This window comes from Accipiter gentilis, chromosome 9, assembly GCF_929443795.1.
Source record: "Accipiter gentilis chromosome 9, bAccGen1.1, whole genome shotgun sequence".
Taxonomy (NCBI): domain Eukaryota; kingdom Metazoa; phylum Chordata; class Aves; order Accipitriformes; family Accipitridae; genus Astur; species Astur gentilis.
This window is the reverse complement of record NC_064888.1, coordinates 21,259,086-21,280,421: the sequence shown is the minus strand read 5'-3', so window position 1 is coordinate 21,280,421 and position 21,336 is coordinate 21,259,086. Positions and strand designations below refer to the sequence as shown.

At 45.8% G+C, this 21,336-nt stretch overlaps 1 protein-coding gene across 6 annotated transcripts in view; it reads left to right on the top strand.

The window, feature by feature from the left end:
• Positions 1–21,336, top strand: part of TLL2 (tolloid like 2) — a 321,269-nt gene that overhangs the window by 19,186 nt on the left and 280,747 nt on the right. For all 6 annotated transcript variants that reach the window (XR_007507213.1, XM_049809777.1, XM_049809774.1 and 3 more), the window contains exon 2: positions 17,353–17,463. Coding sequence is in view for 5 of the 6 variants with exons in the window: in XM_049809777.1 (XP_049665734.1) it covers positions 17,353–17,463 (111 nt within the window). In the remaining variant the exon portion in view is untranslated. The remainder of the gene's footprint in view (positions 1–17,352; positions 17,464–21,336) is intronic.

The window sequence follows — 21,336 nt, the reverse complement described above, 5'->3', positions numbered from 1 at the left end:
GACCCTTCCTCTTCTCTTGCAGAGCCAGGGAGTTGCACCCTGAGCAAGGATGAAAAACAGCTCTATCTTTTAGACAGCTGAGCGGCACCATGGCGAAGTGTGTGCTGATGCTCTGCACCAGTGTTCCTACGTGGTCTTCAGTGGGCTGTGGCAGCAGTCTTTCCAAGGCTTCTTGCTACCTTTGTACTTTTCTGGGTGTTTGACATGGGAGCACATAGATCACTTGCAAAAGTGGCAAGTACTAGCTGCCGCAAAGGAGGGAGCGGAGCTCTGACACAGACAGGACTAGGCTAATGCACAAGGTGCAACTGGGTTGTTTCAGCAGAGGGATGGCCAGCAGAAGTGGTTATGGTGTATATTTTTATATTTATATGGTTGTATATTTAATGTAGCCTTGTAAATGTTTGTGAAGGCCTGGGATGAGTAACTCTGGATGATGGTTTGTTTTCAGGACAAGGCTGGAAAGGGAGGGATGGGCGTACTGATGTAGAAGACCATCCACTGCCTAAGGAGGGCTGAGCAGCTTCTCTCTAAGCCAGCCATGTCCACTGACGCTGCAGTTGTGGCCACTTTATTCTGGCTTAAGTCTGGGCTGCTGCTGAGGAAGACAGTCTTCCCTCCCATCTTCCTTCTCCCAGTATTGGTGAGCTGTGGGAGCTGAGCGCAAAGAGGGACTGATCTGGCTGAGAACAAACTGGTTTTTACTGAGTTGGCAAAACCGAGTTGGTTTTTACTGTGTTGCTTCCCAGTCCTGTGAATGCATGTAGTAGCACAGGAGAGGCCATAGGAACAAGTGACTGGGAAGGAAGAAGGGGAGAAAAGAGATAAAACCAGCGGCCTCTGGGAGTGTAAACCAACAATTCTGCAAGTTGCATGCACAGTGAGATGGTAGCTGTAGTTAATCTTCACTGAGACACTCTCCGGTTTCCATGAAGTTGCAGGAGATTTTATGTATTAGTGATCAAATGTGACTGGAAAGCACTAAGAATGAGTTAACAGTTTATGAAGGTGTGGAAGGTAGACAATATTTGCATGTGGATGAAGGATAAGCCTTGTTGAATGTTATCATCTGCTGGATGCTTTAAGCCAGTCTTGCTGCATGAGGGGACAGAGCTCAGTTAGGCTGGCCTCTCTTTCTGGCCTTCTCTAGGAGGTGAAGGATTAACAATGCCTCCTTCAAATTACTTAACGCTATAGTTTTATGCTGGCTCTTCATATCTGCTGTGATGTGATACAATGCTGAATGCTGTGAAGGGCCTTTAAATGGCAAACCACTTCCACCTGACTTCAGAGACTTTGATTCCAGTCTGGAGCTGGGTCTACTAGCAATTATATTTTGTATAAATTCCACCACCATCCCTTTGGAGATGGCAGTGTGTTGATTTTCCTTCCATACCCCATCTCCAGTGTACTGATTTCTGTTCCTGAGAAGACTTGTGTGTTCTGCAGTGATATCCCCAAAAGCTACATCTTACCATGAGGGACAGACTGTGATGGAGAGCCTGAATATGTTCCTGGCACTCTCTAAGGGCAGCCTTCCATTACCATAGCCTTGTACTTGCATGTGCTCCAGGCTTCCTGCAGAGTTCAGGGCATGAAATAACTCCTGTAATTTGGACCCACGGGAAGAGGCTGAACTGGAGAGGACCCTGCAGTAACAGTGGAGGAAGCAGAGGTGGCTGCCACTAGCATGCTGAATCGCACAGCATTTTCATTCATTCCAGCTGTTTAATGGCATTACATGAGGAGTGGCTTCTGCCTGCAGGCACTTGGTGCCGATGGAAATCTGCAGCTGTCTGGATCGGTTACGTGCAAATCCGATGCCTCCCCTTTATGCACAGGAATTTATGAATGACGGAAACCATGTGAATCAATTGCATGAGTAATTTTTCATGTGCTTCACCCTATGTCAGATTGGAGGGAGACTTTCAGTTAACTGTGTCTGTGGTCCCCGACAGCTTCCCCAAAGAGGGAGGAGATGCTTTGGGGTGGCCACTAGGTGTAGGAGTAGGATAGCTTTGGTGAACATGAATCCCCTTGTCTTGGGCAACGGGAGACAGGCCAGTGTGCAAGTGGACGTGGAGCGGAATGCTCTCATCTTTTTCTTGGTCCGACTGCCTTGTGAAGAGGCAAAGACATGAAACCCTTCAGCCTCAAGAGAGGGAAGGTAACTCCAGCACCTCAGTGCTGGCCAGAGGCAGGTGGTTCCTCTAATAGTGGAGCACAGGGATGGGGAGCTGGGACATCCAGCTCTACCTTGGATTCTGTGACCAAAAAAAATTGCTTCACTTCTTCAGGACAGGCTGAGAAACATATATTTGGATGGCTCTTTGGGACATCTGTTTGGTGCCTGCTTCAGCAAGCTTTGTCTAAAGAGATGAGGTGAGTTTTATGGTGCAAGGCCTGTTCCAGTAGGCGCAGATTCTGCACTGTGCTTTCTTTGGGTGCGAGTATAATGTGCCGTTATTGACAAGGAAAATAGTGGCATCCATGTACTTTCCCCTTTGAATTTTTAAATCCTTCTAATAGCCTCCCCTGCATTTCCAAATAGATATTTATTGTCTGCTTCCCTGACCAGATCTACCTTTTGGAGAGCAGTATCCCTGAGTGAAGGCCTTACCTGTCTGTCTGCTCAGTCCTCCCATCTACTGACCATTAGTTTGGATGTGGTCTAGCTGTAATATGGCAAATGACCTGTTGCCAGGCAGGAACTGAGCAGGAAGCCACAGTGGGTACATTAAAAGCGAGGTGCTAATTTCAGATGGCACAGCAAAATGTGGAAACATGAAATTACAGCTTACATGGAACCCCAGAGCTTCATTTATGCTTTGAGGAATTCTAACAGCTACAGCCTGCTGCCCCATGGTAATGTCTGGATGGTGGATAAGTGAAAAGCATGCCTGTTCCTATGAGTAAGTAACTTCTCTGGAACCAGGAGCAGGGGGTGGTTGCGCTGCCTGACCTGATAGATCTTCACGTGTTGAGGTGTTCTTTACCGGTCTTTTCCAAAATCTGCTCACTGTGGTCCATCAAATGTGTTGCTGTGGTGGCATGATCCTGGGAGGAGGCAGCGTTTGGACCAGTCAGCAGCATCTGACTGTGGAAGGGGCTGAGGAAGCCCAGGCAGACCTGGGAACAAAGGACCAGTTGCTGCAAGCTACGTGATGAAACTTTTCTCTGCGGAAGCCAGACAATCTCCCCATTTATTTGCAAGTGGCATTCGGTCACAGTTTTTTTGGCAACATATGGAAACTGTTTAAATTAGCTGTATGAGCCATACGTGAAACAGATGCATATTCTTGAGCAGGCTTTTGTCATTGATGTTTGAGCAAGTGAAGGGTGCAGCTGGCTCGCTTGGGAAGTGGGGAGCATGTCCTCACCCAGATGTAGTTAAGTGCTTGAAGTGAAACAGAGAACCAGAATGTTACAGAATGTGTGTTGATAAAGACTAACTTCTCATGGGCACCTACAGCATAAATAAGCTGAACGTATGTAATGGCAGTTAACCCTTCAATGCTTTCCTGATTGCTCACTGCTGCTGCAGGATCACTTGTGTCAACAGAATACTGTAGGTCTGTGACTCTCTTGCTGGTCTTTCACTTGTATGCTAATATATTGACACACTAGTTTAAAGCTCTGAGGTCTGATTAGAGCACAATTCTACACCTTTCTGAGCAATCTTAGTAAATAGAGAGTCATGAGATCTTGTTGAAGAAAGCAGAACATTGTGACTGCTGGGGGTTTTGGGTGTGAATCTTGAGAGCAGTTTCATACAGGGAGAAATTTCACACGAAACTGATGCCTCCGTGACTGGAGTTGGGACAGCCTCTGAACTTTAAATCCTCATGGAGCTCTGTACACTGGGAGGATTGTGTTGCTACACAGTCCTAGATGCTTACTGTGGTGTGTATGGTTGGGACAATAAAAAATGGCCTTGAATATTGAGAACATTGACTTCATACGTGCCAACTGCGACGGGGTAGACCAAGGTAGGAGTTGCTGAGACTGCAGTGATGGTTGCTGTGGATGTTTGGGTGGCTGAGTTTAGCTGATGTGGGACAGTAACACTGAAAGACAAGAACGGGGAGTTTGTGGCAGTGTAGTTCAGAAAAGGGTAAGGAAGCAGTGAAAGCAGAGTGCTCGCTGACTAGAAAGGAAGAGATTTTGGGACATCAGAAGGAGCCGCCTGAAGGAAGGCCATGGCAGGATGCAGGTCTCTCCCAGAAGGGCAGGACTGTGATTTTGTCTGCCTTACAGGGATGTCTGCACAGCGCAGTATTCATATATGGGTGTGCTGCTGACGGTCCTGTAATGCTTGCCATGGCAAAGCACACTTAAGGAGTGTCTGCTGGGGTTGGCAGCCTGGCTGGATCCTCTGCTGTGTGTCTCTAAAGGTGCAAATCCAGAGAAGTATTTGAACAGGGTGCTGACAAGGCTTATGAGCTGCAGAAGGGGAAGCAGGAGTTCCTGTTTACTCTATACAAATTATGAGAAAAGGCAATCACTGTTTTTTTTCAGGCTTTCTTGTAGGAGTTTAAAACAGGCAGGGAATGACCAGAGGGTATGAGGTGGTTTAGGGGGCTCTAGTCTTCTCCCTGAACCAAGTGTCCTTGCAGGAGCCTGTGCTCTGGGCCATGTTGTGCTGAGCTAGCAGCACAGTTCCCATGTGGGGCATCGCTGTATGCTGCAGGATTGTCCCCTTCTGGGATCAAAGATCCAAATCTTTGGATTACATGGCACTAGAGGTCAGTTTTCTATGACCAAGGTCAGTTACCTGTCAAATGCCAGTTTCTGGGCAAGTTGATGGTATGGGGAGTTTCCCTGAGGTGCATAGTGCAGGTGCGAGTGCCCCTTCTGAAACACTCATGGGCTGAGCCCTTCCCCAGGCTTGTGGAGGGGATTCCTTTTGCTGTAGCATCAAAGGCTTCAAATGTAACACCAATGTGTTTTCAAACTTAACAGGCAAACCAAGCAACTGTTTGTGATGACAAATACTTGTATTCTCGCTTGCAGACAAACCTAGGTGAAACATCTCTTGGGATGTGTTTTGACCTTTCCTCTTTTTTCTTTTGTTCATGTGCTTCTTTGAACCGTTTTTGCCTGTGGTGAGACTTACCCGGAAGCATCCTTGTCACACGTGTTACTCTAGTAATGTTTTGCGTACTGCAGGGGGTGGAGCGCTTCATTTTGCAAGGTTATTTTTAACTCCTAAATACTTGTGGCGAGGCCAGTCCAGGATGGTGGCTGGATTCTTCGCAAGAAGGGCTGCGCTCCACTGCCAGGGTGAGCGATTTCCACTCTTCCTGCTCAGGGTGCCGCTGTAATTTCTGTGTGTAGTATCTCCCTCTGGGGAGTGTTTGTAAAGTTTGATTTTTAGAGGGAAGAGGGAGGAAAGGAGGTAAAATCTGCTGGTCTCCTTTTGTTGTGTGTTTGGTTTTTGGTTTTTTTTTTGTTGTTGGGAGGGGAAAAATACTTTTATGTATTTTGTCCCTTATTAATACAACATAAATGCTGTGTTTTAGACTGCACCACAGCTCAGCATGTGCCTGGGACAGTGCTGGTGCCAACCTGCTTCCTCCTTGGTTTCTCTCCTAAACTTGTGTTGCCTACTGCTTTTGCTGTGTTGTGTTATGTGATACGCTCACCTGTTTCCTCTGCTATCACCTCTTGCTTTTCATTGATGCTGTGATTTTGCAGCGTGAGAGGGCCCCAGTCCTGTGGGGTGCTGAGCCTTTTATTCCCTGGAGTGAGCTTGGTGGTCTGTGAAGGTCCTTGCTGGTTTGCAGAACAGGAATGTGGCATTTGCCCAGTTCCTGAGATCTCATGCAAGAATGGCGCGCTTTTTTTTTTTTTTTTTTTTTTTTTTTTTTTTTTTTTTTTCCTGTTCTGCTGGGACACCTATGCTTACCTTAGGGCACAAACCCTGCTATAGTCTGGGGGTGTCTTTGGTTACATCCCATGCCCCCACCACACCATTCAGTGCTACAGCCACTCTGGCTACTAATCTCATTCTGATCTCTTCGTTGTTGTGTTTTTGGCAGCCCAAATTCCCCACCCAGGCCTGAGAATTTAACATCAGCACATTTGCATGACTGATCAGATTTGTCTCGCTTCTATGATGACATTGTTTCTATGGAAAATTAATGGATTCTCATGTTGTATTTTTAATAGCTGAAACCTCCCATCCCTAAGCTCTCAGAGGGGAAGTCTGTAAACAGCTCAAATTAGCTATCCTCCGTAAATAGCTCCCATTTCTTTCCTGCCTGCTGTCCATTTCTTTTCTCTCTTCCAACAGTGCTGCAACACTCCTCTCCTGGTGTTGGTGGATAAAGAACAATGAGTAAAATGAGCCTATGTTTGCTTTCCTTGTCTGGCCCTTGAATAGATGTGATCTATCATGAACTACCCCCTTTCATCCAGGACCATGTGGTTTTAAATTGTCAGCCTGCCTTAAAGTTTGCTCTAAGCAGGCCCGGGTTGCTACCTTTCTTTTTTGAGGATGCAGCTCAGTTAAGGGCTCCGCTTCTGTTCATTTTTACCATGAGCCAATTTATTCTGTGGGTGGGAAGGTGGCAATGAATATCCTGCCTGTCTGTTTGGGGTCACCCGTTCCCCTGCTGCAGTGCTTGGGGTGAGAGCAGTGAGGTTTTGACACCTAGTGTGTCAGGCCAACTGAAGGAAGAACATCCCTCCCCAAATGATGCAATTAAATAAGCTGTAATGGTTCACTTTGCATTGTTGGCATGGCTGGTGAAATGTCCACAGTGGGGGGACAGTGCTTATCCATTGAACCGTTCCTAGTGAAGTTTAGGGTTAGAGCAGTTTTAGTCTTAAATTTTCTTCTGCCGTCTCTAAGGTTGTTATTCCTCAACGTAATTTGGAGGAATAAATCCAGGGCAAGTCCCACAGTATGGGAATTACTTCAGGAGAAGATCTGACCTGGATTGTCTCCTCCCAGAAGACTGAAGCTTGTGGCAGGAAGGCTCAGAAAGTCTCTCTTGTGGGACAGCTGCTGAGGGGGGGTGCAATGTTTTAGGTCAAGGTCTCCTAACACATGGTAACAAGAAAGTAGTGTTGAGCAAAGACCTGAATGCCTGAGACAGAAGCTGCTGCCAGCCAGTCCCGGTGCCTGTCCTTGAGGTGATGCTGGGGTGAGTGGGTAATTCCTAACTGCCCCTAGCCATAAGTGGTTGATTGCTGAAAATCAGGGCCTGTGCTCCCCACAAGGCAGAGGGAAAGGTCCTTTGAAAAGAGCTTGTTCCATTGCCACGCAGCGGGGCTGCACTCAGTTGTCCTTATTTTCCTGTGTGCCCCAGACTTGGCTCGTGCACTGGGGTGTGCTTGCTGCTAAAGATCTTGTTTCCAGCCCCACAAGCCCAAGGTGAGGTGGTATCTTTCACTGAGGGTAGGTGGAGTTATTCAGGAACTCAACTGAGCTTTGTGTTCCTACTTTCTGGTTTTATGTCCAGATATCTGGAGTACAAGACCAGCCTGGTACCTCAGCCAGGATGTTGTGTTTGCAAGCGGAATAGGCTTTGCATCAGTGCTTTGGTAATTAAGATGGACTACTACAAATGGCAGGCAGGAAACTACGGGGACTGATTGCTTAGTTACTTAGGACAAAAACATTGCCAATTTTTTAAGCAAAAATGCTGAGGGTATGGACATAAAGTGGTTGCTTTGAATTCTTGTGGTTGGGGGAGGAAAGGGGGCAGGGAAGAATCCGGTCTGTGCTTGGTTGAAGCAATCAGCTGTGCAAAGTGTTACTTTTCTGGATGGAATTGTTGCTTAGGGCTTTGGATTATATTAGCGTGGAAAAAATGCCTCCAAGTGAAGGGCCACAAATCATAGCTGGGCCAATAGGGAGAGAAAGGGGACTATAAAACAGGAAATCAATTTAATACTCAGTGGGTGTTTGCAGCGTGCTCACCCTTCCTTCAAATTGCCAAAGGAAAGATTAATTAAAGTTATATTGAGCAGCAAAAATGATGGAGGGTGTGAGATGGGGATTGCATGGTACAGCTTTCTCCATAATTAATTGACAAAGGCATTCTTGGATTTCATTACCCAGAACTTTGCCATCTCCTGCTCTTAAAGGGCAGCTGAAGCAATGCTAGATTTCCAAGCTGGTATTGCTGCCTTGCAGGTTGTGCTAACAAGGATCAATTCATAGGCACTTGGGGAAGGTGCTGCCTCTGTCAAGTAGGGCCACTGTGCTATTTATGGGTCCTGTCATTTAGGGTCAGACCACAAAATGCTTTTATCTGCTTGTGGTTTTGTTTCCTGGTTTCCACTTCAGCTAACATTGAGAGCTGTATGCACTGCAAGGTGGAGGTGTTGGCAGGGGATGGAGATAGCTGGTGGCTAGGTCTCTTGTCTCTGTCTGCTGTCTTTATTTAGTCAGAATAGCTTTTGAGCAGGGCGTGACAAAAGCTATAGGAGGCCAGGGCTTGTCTGGACCACTTGCTAACTGTCAAACAGGGAGAGAATTGTATGTGGCTCCCCTTCCTTGCATCATGATCCAGCGGCCATCTGTGTCCCTTCTGTACTTTTCATGAAAAGCTACACCTGATCAGTGCTATCTTTGTGAGCACCTTTTCCTGCTTGCACCAGCTGTTTTTTGGGGCTGTTGTGTGTTACTTTCCCTCTACGTCTCTGGGATAGGCTTTGGAGAGGCCTGGGCTTTGCCTTTGTGATGGAGTTTCAGAAGCCAATTCCTGTACCTGTCAGTGACTAGAGCGCTTCCTCCCAAATTTTCCCTTGAAGATCTTCACTTGGTTTGATGCCAGAGCTTCTCTTAAATCTGGCTAAATATGAAGCTTTCTGCTCTTGTTCTTCTGAAAAGAAGCTGTGGCAGTCCCCTCTAAGGGTGTTTAAACACTTTGCAGTGCAAGAGGGAGTTTCTACATACCATGCTGTTGTAAGGAGAAAGCTCTGCTGTCTGCCCAGTGGTCCAAGGTCTGGCAATCCTGGAAGTTTGTTTCCTCTGTTGACTTCCATAATAAATTACTGAATATGCTCACTAGTGCAGAGCTGGGAGATGTAGAGCAGGCTGAAGCTTTGGGTTAATTGGATACAGCAGCTCCAGTCTTTATTGGCAATATGAGCACCATGGCCATGCCCGACTTCTGTTTGTTGTTCATTATTGCTGTGATGGCTGATACCACCTGGCTGTGCGATACTTCAGAAAAGAACTTTTTTGTTTTAAAAAAATATGTATGTTTAACAGTCTCTTGATGCAAGGCTGGCACTAGATGTTCCTAAAATCAATTGTAATTGATTGGGCCAAGAAGAGGAGAAAGTGATCACAGCTTCATTCAAATGCTGGGTTTGGCACATCTTAAACCAGCTAGGACAGAGGAAACAATGGTTGAGTATGTTAGATTACATGAAGTTGGCAAATCAAGGGTTTGTTTTTTGTTGTTTTGTTTTGGTTTTGGCAAGGGCATCTTGCCAGGCTGTTGGCTTAGAGAAGATACCAGGTCTGTTCTGAGTCACTGTTGGCTTTTCTTTTATGTAGCTCTGAACTTTGTGTACTTGGAGAATAAGCAGACTTATGAACGCTAGACCTGTTTAAAAGCAATTTCCCTGTACTCTCTTCTATAGGCTGGGAAGGTGTCAGCTGCTCAGCTTATGGATGCAGGTAGCTAAAGACACAAAAGGTGTGCTTTCTCATCATCCCTGGATGCTCTAAAGAGAGATTGTTCCTTCATAGTCCACTAGCTCAGTGCAGTAAAAGATGGATTTTTTTCTAGCCTACCTTATGTGCAGACTGCTTCCTCAAACATTAAGCAATAGCAAATGGAGAGATCTCCAGGCAAGGATGGGATGGGGTAGTATCCAGTTGAGAGCTAGACACTAGGGTGGAGGGGAAAAATGCTGAGCTGGCAGAACTTGGAGAGGAAGAATCTCACTTTGAAGTGGTGGCACAGAGTGAGGACATGCTGCTTGCACTCAGGAACAAGCTGGATCTGAAAGTCCTTTCAGGCCTGGGAGAAAAGAAGGTGCTGAAATCAAGCCTCCTCCTCAGCAGAATGGAGCGTTTGTGGCCATGGTGGAGTTGGACAAGGAGCTGGGAAAGGTACCTGTGTCCCTCAGGCAGCAGGAGGGGGCCAGGGTTGTCTGGGCAGAAAGACAGCCAAGTGAGTTGCAGAGCTTGGTTTCACTTGCACTGGAGTGAGGTCTCCAAGTGAATTTAACTGCCTGTGGGGTGACTCTGTGCATGTCTGTCTGTGCTGGGGGGTAGAGGTCAAACTACATACGTTTGTGTGTCCATGATAGCTTCTTCCTAAAGCCTGTTGTCTGCCTACATGTAAAATGAGGCCAAGAGACACTCTGCAGCCTGCATACAGCTTTCAGGGAGAACAATTTGGAGATGCACAGCCAAAGCCCTATCTCATATCAGCATTGCCACGGGACATGCACTGTCACCTAGATCCGAAAGCAGAGAGAGCAAAAATGTTATGAAGCTCACATAGCTTAGTTTGCTTCGCATGGAAACAGGAGGGGTTAAGCCAGTCCCTTGTTTTTTGCGCACCACATTACAGGGGAGTACCATCCTTAACCCTGTAAGGTGGTCTGAAGTATTGGGCCTCAGACATCCCCCCCTGCAGTGTTTTCTTACGAAGAGGCAGGTGTTTAACCATTTCAGAGCCTGTAGAGGGAGCTGCTTTGCTGCCTGTGGCATGAATTTCCAGCTCTGTGTGTTGACATATGCCCTCATGCATTGCTCATCATACCAGGAATTGATTCGTAGATCACTGGACTGGAGTGACTGCCATGTCAATGTGGAAAAGATGAAGACCTTGAGTTGAGGAAGCAACCAGCAGCAGGAGAGTTATGAATATTAAAATGGAAAGGTCTTTCTCCTAACCTAATTGTGGCAGGCATTATAATACATGCCACTGAATTGTTCGGTTCTTGGTTAAAATAACATCACATTCAGCCAAAGGAGGGCATATATCATTCCTTAATGCTGGTCATTGTGTAGGCTCACATGTATGTTTGCAGCTTTGGACGAACTCAAGCCCAAAATATTTCTTTGTTCCTGCATCGTTGCCTTCCAGGAAAGGAAATTCATTGAACGTGAATCAGAATTTCTGGCCTAATTCAGTCTGCTGTAGATAACCTCCCAAGAGAAGGTGCTGTGGGAGTACTACACATGATAATTTAGGCAATTCAGGTTTCTGCAGAAGTCTGAACAGGCATTCAGACTCTGATTCCCAGGAGGTTTTGACATTTTTGAAATATTTGTTGCCATTTAGAAGTGGACTGTCGTCTTAAACATTCCTCCACACACTGAGACTCATTTCTGAAATGCAGCATGCTCTCTGGCCAGGGGAACTCCTGTCCACTGAAAACTGAATTGCCGAGTCCCTATTGCCAGGAAATCCTACTGATGCCAGACACCAGCTCTGGCTCCAGACACCCTTGCTCTGTGGAGGGATTTACCACAGAGCCTTCAAGCCAGCTTATCCCCAAAGGTGGCCAGTGGGAAACTTCTGATCATTCCTACTGAGGAGAAACAAGCTGATCCAGATAAAAATGTAATGGCTGAATATGGTGGTCTTGATATTTTTCTTTTACTTGTTACTGCCGCTTGTTTCCCATCCTTCTTTGGCTTGAGTGTTCAATGCTCAGGATCTGGTCCTATTTCCAAAGTGTTGGTTTGGGATATTTTCTCTCTCTTCTTTCACTGGTTTCTGCCTTATTTTGAGGCTTTGCTCTTCCCTCTGACACAGTTGTTACTTTACCCAAAGGAATGTGTTGAGTTTTTTCTTCAAGGTATAAATCTTTCTTAGCATACTTCAGAATACTGTTCTGCTGGTTCCTGTGCCAGCAAGCGGTTCACCAACAGTAGCAGACCGGTCTTCCTGCAAAGAAAGAAATATGGAGGTGCTGGGAATGTACTTTGATCTGTTGATTTATTTATTTATTGTTAGAGTGCAGAGTGTTAGCTCTAATGAAAGCGTGGCCAGCCCTGAAAATTAAATCTCCCAGTGCTCAGAACTGTCAGGTTGGGAAGCATCAGCAAATGCTGAAAAATAACGAGTGTTTTTGCCAGTGCATGAATAGTCATATTGTTGTTTGCCAGGAGGTGGCACTCATTATTGCCTGCTTGTGTCTGCATATGCCCAGCACTCCTTCCACGTAGCTCATGTTGCTAAGGTGGGACATCAGTTTTCCCTTGTACTATTTGGATATGGTACGATCAACTCTAGAACAAGAGGAGCTGGTGCCCTATGATCTTTCAGTAATGCGGATGATGGAGAGGAGACATCTGGATGGGGATAGACATTGTCCTTTACAAATACGTGTGAGTGATCTTACGGGTGGGTTCAGAGCACATCCTTTGATTGCACCGTGAGCCACAAACAGCCGATGTGGCTTATCACTTGGGTCACACAGTTGAGTTGGTGTCAGGCAGACACAGGCAGGCTACCTGAGTTGCCTGACAGTGGCTTCTGTTGATGCTTACAAAATTGGAGATGCCAAGGTTAATTGTGCAAATGCTTCTTCCTTGGATATTTTGCACTGGCACAAGTAGTCATGAGGAATCCCTGCTTGGGAGCCCAGCTATCACCTACACACAGAGCTTGTGAACACTAGCAAAAACTGAGTTTGAGTCATGAGTATTGATGAAACAAGTCTGAGTCATCTACTTGGGTTCACTTTGCTATTTGTTTTCCATGCTCATTGTTGTACTGCACTGTGGGAAACCTGCTGAGCAAGAGTAAAGACCTTCCAACAAAACTGTGTTAGAACTGTGCTGGAAGAGCTGAAATGAAGTCTGTCAGTGTGAGCTGTGCCAGCTGGCTGTGAGTTCAGATGAGACCCTCGAGCTGATGACATACCCTAACTTAGCATGGCTCTGGCCCCACAGAAAAAGGGCTCCTTTGGCTCAAGTTAGAGGGCATAGTCCTTAATCTAGGTTCAGATCCCATTCAGCACCTAAAACCTGCCATTTCTTAATAAAAGCTTCAGTTGGTGAAAGAGTATATGTCTGAGGTGGAGTGGGATGGAGGGAGCTTTCCTGGCAGGCAGGGTATGCTTGTTTCCAAGGCCTCTTTTTCTGTGAATCTCTGTCACAGCAGGTCCTGGTGGGTGCTAGAGGGAAAATTGCAGTGGTCTCCCATAGCATCCAGAGGGTGACTGCTTTGCTGATCCCTGTCATCAAGGTAAGTCTGGCCTATACTGATGCCCTGGTGCAGGAATGGGGATTTCCTGGCAAGGGGCAAATGGGTCAATGTTTTGCTCCAGCTTGGTGGCTGGAGATCAGTTCAAACACAGACATTGGGTGATGTTTCTCAAGCATGGAGTTATAGTTGTCTTCTACCAGCTCAAGTGGCTCTCGTATACTTGTATAAACTTGGAGCTGACTGCGATGAGGGTGAAGGATACCCATCCACGGGTATTTGTCTTGAAGTGTTAGAGATCAACCTGCTTTTAACAAATCACAGTATTGCATTTTGTTTTGAGATGTACTTTTAGGAACAATGTTATTCAGTTATCTGGCTGAACACCAGAAGCTTTTCTTGGTAAAATTTTTTTTCCCTACTTGTTGTCTTTGAGGAAAAAAAGAAGAAGAAAAAAGAAAAACTACAAAGGACAGCAATTTTGTTAAAAGGTCTGGATGAAACACACTTTTCACAAAAAAGGAATATTTTAAACTGTTCTGAACATTTTTGAATTGAGTTCTCAGAGACAGCAAAATTATTTTTCTCCCCTGAAATCAGATTGTGCTTCTCAGAACTAGGGAAAGGAAAAAACACAAGCAGGGAATGGGAGAAGGGAATTGCTTGGGGTGTTGGGAGGAAAAACAGGTCAGAGGTGATTTGCAGGGAACAGCGGTCAAGATTTTTGAAAGAAGACACTTTGGGCTCTCGCATTGCTTTGGAGTTGGAGCCTGCCAGAGCCCCCCCCCGCCCCCAAAGTTACTGTGGAAAAGGAGGACTGTGAAGGCATTGGTGGGTTTGGACTCTGTGGCTGTGTGTGAAGCACCTGGAGAAACTGTTCAGCCTGTCCTCTGCCTAGAAGGATGTGTTGTCCTTCTCAGTGTCATCTGCCATTACCTTCCAGGTGTCATGGCACCTCTGTGCTCAGCACACAATGCAGACAATGTTGCCTGTTTTCCTGGGTGAGAAATGTGCTGAAAATAAAGACAGCTTGCCAGGCAGCTTTTTTCGTTTGGGTGCTGGATTTGTTTGTTAAACAGTCATCCTTCCCCTTTGCCCCAACAGACAAATGCTGTCTGGTTGCGTATGCTGGAATGTGGTGAGGTTAAACATTCAGGGTGGTTGGTGCAGGTTACTAGTCCAGCATAGAAGCAAACTCGGTCATATTGGCTCCATCAACTTCAATAAGAGCTGCTCTATTCTTACTATCCAGAGCGATTAATGCATCTTCTTGAAGAAAAGCTAGCATGCTGTTGCACCGAGTGTTAAGAGTTTGCACCTGGCTGTACACTGCAGAGCTCCCTGCCAAGAGAAATACTGGTTTGCAGGTTTGTTAGCCTGCTGTTTGGAGATCTTATTTTTTTTGTTTGTTTTTGTTTTATTTTTTGGAAATCCTCCCATATTAAATTAAAAAGGAGACCTTGGTAAAGGAAAGCAGAAGGGATGCTTTGAGATGCTTCATTTACCAGCAGTCTCTGAACTTGTGACCCTTTAAAATAAAGTACTTGGGCTTTCCTGTGGGATGGCTCCCTTGGGGTGGAAGCAAGCCTCTTTCAGGCTTGTGTGCCTTTAGGAAGGAGCCTTTGACAGCACAGGAGAAGTTGCAGTGCAGCTTTCTCAGCCAGGACTTCCAGCAAGGAAAGTTGTTCAGCTGGTTCGGGACTGTGATAAGTCATGGTTCCCCTGGAGCATGCTGGGACTGCAGAGAGCTGGAAATAAATGCTAGGGAAATTCAGCTTTTGTAGTGGGCCGTCTTTCAGGATGATGTATTGCTTTGTAACAGAAAGAGATTCCTTTGCTAGGGCTGGGAGAAAACTGCTGCCTTCCATTGGGAAGGAAAATGTAACAATTCTGTTGATGTAAATCCATGCTGCAGGCTTGTCCTGAAAGCTGTGCTTTGGTGTGGGCTGCCTTAGCCTGAGGAACAAATTGTGGTACTAATGGAAAAGAGCCACTGAGAGCACAAGGTAGTGGCAATTAGTTTGGGGCTGAAGTGGGATGGTAGGTTTGGCAGGAGAGTAGGGAATGGATATCCAGTTGGCCAGTATAGTAGTGACTTACCAAATGTGGCTGGGGACAGAATCAGATGGCATGGGATGCCATTTTCATCTCTGCCCCTTGTCTGCTACATTGTGCTCAGCAAGTCATTTCTCTGGATGGATAATACACCTTGCCTTCAGATTGCAGTCACAGGAGCTTATGTCTCTGCTTTCTTCCACTGGCCATTCCCAATCAGCTTGGGATGTTTGGCCATGCTGGTAGGCTTGTCTGCTGGTTGGAATCTGACAGTATTTTAGGTTCTTCTCTGTTCTGTGTGAGGGCTTGGATTGCCAAGAAGTTGGGGAGAGCACAAGTTCTGTGTTTGTGTAGCAAATGGAGGCTCTGTCCTAGTTATAACTGATGTCAGTCTGTGTATAGGTTTGTCTGCACTAACTATGGTCTCTTCTGGAGCTGTTGCTGCCTTTCTGTACTCTGGGGTTTGGTAGCACTGTTAAGGAGACCCAACCAAAAAGTCAGAGCCAGCTTCATTTGAGGCTGTCTCCCATTCCTCTGCTGTGGCCAGGTAACCAGGGGGAGACAGCTTTGTTCCAGGGAAAGGGGGAAGCATCAGAGTCCCCCTCCACTCATGCCAGGGCTTTGGGGCTCATAGCAGCTCTTGGCTGGGCCAGTTTGTGGTAGCTGGGATGTGCCCAGCAGCAGGCTAAGACTTCTTGCTGTTCCCATGTCCCAGAACAGTGGCACTGGCAAATGCTGTTGTACCAACTGAGGTGCTGAGGTGCAGAATAGAGAAGGCAAGCGCTGCATCAGAACCAGTGCCATGCTGTATCAGAAAAAACTTGAGTTAATCTTTCATAATTCAGTTGCCATAGATCTGATTGCAGGTTTCTAATACTCAGGCAAAGATCCATATTTTTTTTGGTCTTGGCAGTAAGAGAGATGATGAGTAAACCGATTGGTTTCTCATGCCTAACACACTTTGATCCGTGATGTTGCTAGTGTAGCAATGGGATCTTCCCCCCTTCCCCCCCCCCACCCCCCCCAATTAATATAAATGTTGTTGACTTAATAGGAGAAGAAAAAATGATTCCATCAAATCTGGTCACTGTTGCAGACAGTGGCTCAACATTGCTCCTTGTCTGACTTACTGAGTTCTCTTGAACTGTATCACTGGTTAATTTGCTCTGGTTTTTTGTCTGTTTTTTTTTTTTGTTTATTGTTGGGTTTTTTTTAATTTTTCATCAACCTATGCAGCCTTCTTGTATGAGTTTTAACAGCTCTGTTCATAACCTGTTTGTTATCTCTGAAAGATCTGTTCTGCTTTGTCAACTGCTTCATCGCCTGTGTTTATTTTGTTCAAATTCCCAAAATGGTAACTATACACTGCAGTGTCAGCTCGGTCGGGATATTCCTGGGGTATAATTTTTTTCCACTCAAATGTTTTCCAGTCTTTTCCTTTCAGCTGTGAATGTTGAGGTACCTGTTTGTTTACCTTATTTTCTGGCTTCTGGCTGAAACTCAAGTATTTTTACAGATTTAAAAACACTGCAAACTTAAATCTGGGTAACTGATCCACAAAAGGACAAATAACTGGTGTTTCTCCACCAAAGTGGAAATGGTAGGCTGGCGCTCAGCTTGGATTTAGAGCAATGCAATGTGTCTGAGTGCTAGCCATGTGTCTGAGGTCCTGCAGCCTGACAACTGTAGCCTTTAGATGTACATTGCCGAGCTTGAGTCCTTCACCGCTGTCCTCCTGTGTTATGCAAACTGTTGCCCTGGGGATGGTGTGGATGCAACATCTCAGGATCTGAGCTGCAGCTTAGCTAACTCCTTCACACTAACTAGGGAAATGCCAATGATTGTCCTCCTTGTAGGCTTTAATGAAGAGTGAACCCCACCACCTTAGTGCCTGGATGAGAGCCAGACCTGTAACAATGAGCAACATGAGGAATCCCAGCTAATCAGCTCCTTTCGGTGGATCTGCACAGTGGCTTAATTTAAATACTGTCACCTGGCCTCCACCAATGTCCATTCCATCTGTACTTTTAAAACTACAGCTGTGTATTACCTTTTTCTAGTCCATGGAGTGATTGCCTTTTAGGTGTGATGTGGGTCACGTAGGAACTGTACTTTCCTTCTAAAATAAAAACTGAACTAATTGCAGTTTGTTTCTCTTCAGCTGCCTTTTGGGGAGATATCGCTTTAGATGAAGATGATCTGAAGCTGTTTCAAATAGACAGAACTGTTGACTTAACACAGCACTCAGATGGAAATGCAAGACACACTTCAGGTAAGGGCAGCCCCAGGGTGGTGATGCATTCTTTTGCCTGGTTTTATCCTTAAGGAGGAAGGAGTTCCCTCTCACTTGTGATGCCTGTTCCCACAGGCAGGGAGGTGCATGCAGAATTTAGTTGTGTGACTGAGGGTGGGATCCAACTCTGAACTTTGTTAAACAAAAACTGGATCGCAATTTGATGTAGCCAATCCTATCTTGTCTGAGGGAGAAGATTTTCAAATTTACAACACTGGTCTTTTTCTACAAGGAATTGCCTTTCTGCAGATTTGGAAAGAAATGTGTTTGAAACAGGGACACTCAGTTTGGCCTTAGTTTTGACTCCTATTGTCCTCCCCCCCCGTTTTCGTGCAATGTGTGATCTTAATGGAATAATGCATTTTTTCATTATGCATTTTTCATTTCATTACCTGTCTACCTAGGTAAAACCTACTGCAGTCTTGCATACAGACTACCCTTCAAGTAATGTTATAATTGAAATAGGTTAACAATTGTGTTGATTTTCTGTAAAGCCAGTGATGAGGTAACATATGCTTATGTTGCCCCCCTACACAGCTCTTACGTATGTTCAGTCTTGTGCCAGACCAGAGTTGTTTCTTGACTCAGGAGCTCTGACTGGACTCTAGCTCTAACAGTCTCTGAAACACTCTGCAACTGGTTTGGGGGGTTTGAAGGGCTCCCTTTAGTATTGTTGCCTCTACTCCATTTCATGCTGCAGGAGAGAAATTGTTGGAAGTCTGAGCTCTGAGAGATACCAGAGGGACTGGAGACAGAGCAGGTCAGGACAAACTTCTTTTCTCCCTCTGCTGTTACAGTCTTAGATTAGCAAGTAGGGTGAGAGGTTGGGTAGAGACAGAAATCACTGAAATCATATGTTCATCTGATTCCTTTGCGTCTCAGCTCATATTGTATCATTTGTAAGGACTGGTGGCTAGTTCTGTACCCTTGTGACTGCCTAGCTTTGGTTTCAGAGCGTCTAAGCACAGCGTAGGTCCAGTTCTGGGGATCAGTGCTCAAGCTTCCTGTTGGGATGAGTGTGAAAGATAACACATCCAACACAGAGGCATGCTTTTGATGCTGATGTAACTGATTAAACTCATGCAGATGCTGACATTCTGGGCAGAGGAGGACTGTCCAGTTCTTCAGAGTAGGGATTGCTCCCTGGAAAAGCAATTATCCTGCATTGTCGTGTCACTTAGCCCATTCATACCATGTTTCGGGCTGTGGCGCATTCTCAGGTGATAGGTGATTAGGAGTAGGTTGCCTTCGGAGCAGTAAATCAGAAAAAGAGGACTAAGTAAGTGGGACAGGCAGCATTCATCTCCTCCACATCCCTCTGTCTGTTCCTGAGGTTAGATGAGAAGATTACTGGGGAAGAAAAGGCAGACAGTGTTTGACTATTAGTTTGCTCTGGTGGCTTTTTTAGTTGTCATATCTAGCACATTTCTTTCACTCGGCAGTGGTGCCAGACCCACGCCATCTGGTAAATGAACTGAATTTTATAATCCACATCTGTATCACGCAATGCAGGCACTGGTCTCTTACAACCATGGCTCATGTTGTGTGGTTGGAGTAGTCTCTTCCTGGCACCTTTTATTGTCTGAGGCAAAGCTGGCGCATCATGCAGTGCTTTGCATTAGGTAAATGGTGATGTCGCTCTCTGGGAGGCTTATTCACCCCCCTGGCTTTCAGCCCCTGGAAGTGCAAGCTGACAAATGGGCAGCCCCTGTGACTGTCATGCTTTCTGCGGGGCAGGCAGAGAGAGATCTCTGTGTTCACCTGTCCTGTGAGGGGGGGTCTCTGCAAGGGCAGGAAGGGCTGATTCTTCTCTTATGGGGCTTGCTTGACACTCGTGAATTGTAAGAGGGTGGTCTACTTCAGCATGGTAGGGATTGGTACCCATTCTTCCCTGGGAGAAAGTCCTGCTCTCCGCTTTTTTTTATTTCCAGTGGGAAGAATGCAACCTCTCTACAGAAACAGCCTAAGACCTTTTTATGAATGGGACTGCTTGAATTATAACATTTCAGAGTTTCCTAAAGCTGTTAATCGGATTAGTTGTATAGTGGAGGAAGTACTTAATACGTTTATAGAGACACACAGGCTCTTCGTATCTGGGAGCTGCAGTTCTGAACACGCTATTAGGCCAGGCATTCTTCTTCCCCTGTGTTGTTTCCTTGTCCCCAGAAAAAGCAGTTTGGCTGGGAGGAGGGGTGAAAATTGTGCCATTTGACACCATTGGTCTGTTTATGGGTGTACACCTTATTAGCTTGTGTGGAGCATCGCAGCTGTCAGGCTCTGGAGGAAGAATGAGGTTGCCATGTACTTATGGGTTACAGGGGACATGGTTCTTCACTGGATCCAACTGAAGATGATCTGCTTTAGTAAAAGCTCTGCCTTGGCTGGTGAGGACTGAGACTGTCAAATGTTTCAAGCTTTCCCCTTCTTCACCTTCTTCCAGTCTTTGTCTAGAAAGATAGCTATGCCCTTGAGAGAGAGAGGCAGGGTATCTGATATGAGGACCATCTGGATTCTGCCACAGATCTCTGTACTGAGCTTAATTTCACAGCATGGATGTGCTCCAGGCTTGTTTTCTGCATTAATTTCCTGCTTGCAGAAATGCCATAGTCACTATTCAGAACCTCAAAATTTGTAAGCCTGCTTGTGGGATGCCTTGAAGTTCAGTGTTTCCAAGCATTTTCTCAGCAAATATCTGAGCTAGTGTTTTATTCCTGGTATTTGGGACTCAAAGCAATGGATCAAGTAGCATTGTCTTCCTGGTGAAGTTATAGACCAGGGTCATGGTTCCTTCCCTCTGTGGGATGTTGGCTGAGAGCTCTCTGGCAATCCCCGTGAAGACTGCTCATGTGGTGTTTACAGTTAGGGTAGCTGTCTCCTTGGTACCCACCTGTTGGAGCAGCAGAGGAATGCACATAAGTCGACCCAATATGAGTGATAGAAGTGATTCAACTTTATTTGCACAGATAGCTCATATTTATACAGTTTGCGATAATTATGCCTACTAGTCCTAATATGATTGGTACATTGCTAATGTTTATTCATTACTAAAACACATCCACTTGTAGTTTGCAGCTATGCGTGTTCAGTAACTTTCTCATGGGAACTTCTTCAAAAGTTACTTATGAAGTTATGCCAAGGTCACACCGTCCCTGTCTTTCTCCTGATAACAGCGAGACCAGCTGTTGTTTTTCTCCTGATATCAGCAAAGCCAGCTATTTTCGGCCAAGGCCTAATCTTGCTGCTCAAACTGACATTCTTTCACACAGAACTCTGCTCGCACAACTTTTCTATAGACCCATGTCCTTCTTCATCAAGCCAATTCCCAACACCCACCTTGGTACCTTGCTTCAGAGCTCCCGCAATGATGTCCCTCTTCGTCTTTGTCTGGATGTCTCTGTCCAGTATGCCTGGATTCTTTTGTGTGAGGGGTCACATAGGGAATTGGCATTACACAGGGAACTGCATCACTTGTGTTATCTACTTAAAGCCATTTGGAGTGCAGCATGACCCGATAGTCCTTATTCATGTGAGCAGTCTCCTTTGCTCCACAGGAGCTTCCTTTCCAAGAGTTTGTCAAGAAGAGTACAGGTTGAGCAGCTGAAAACTGCAGAAGGCTTTGCAATAGCATCTTGTGTGCAAACATCCTTCTCTTGTGCATTTTTAAAAGTGGGGTTTTCTTCAGATCCTGTTGAGGGAAAGGCAGGCATGGTGGTGGTCTACAGCTAAGCGTAGCCCATTTAATCCAAGTAGTTTTTAGGTGTCTGCATGTTGATCTCTGTTGACTCGATTAAAACTCCGAGCTGTGAGTTAGTAGAGAGTGTTTGCACACAGTGTGGAGTAACTCTGAGTGAA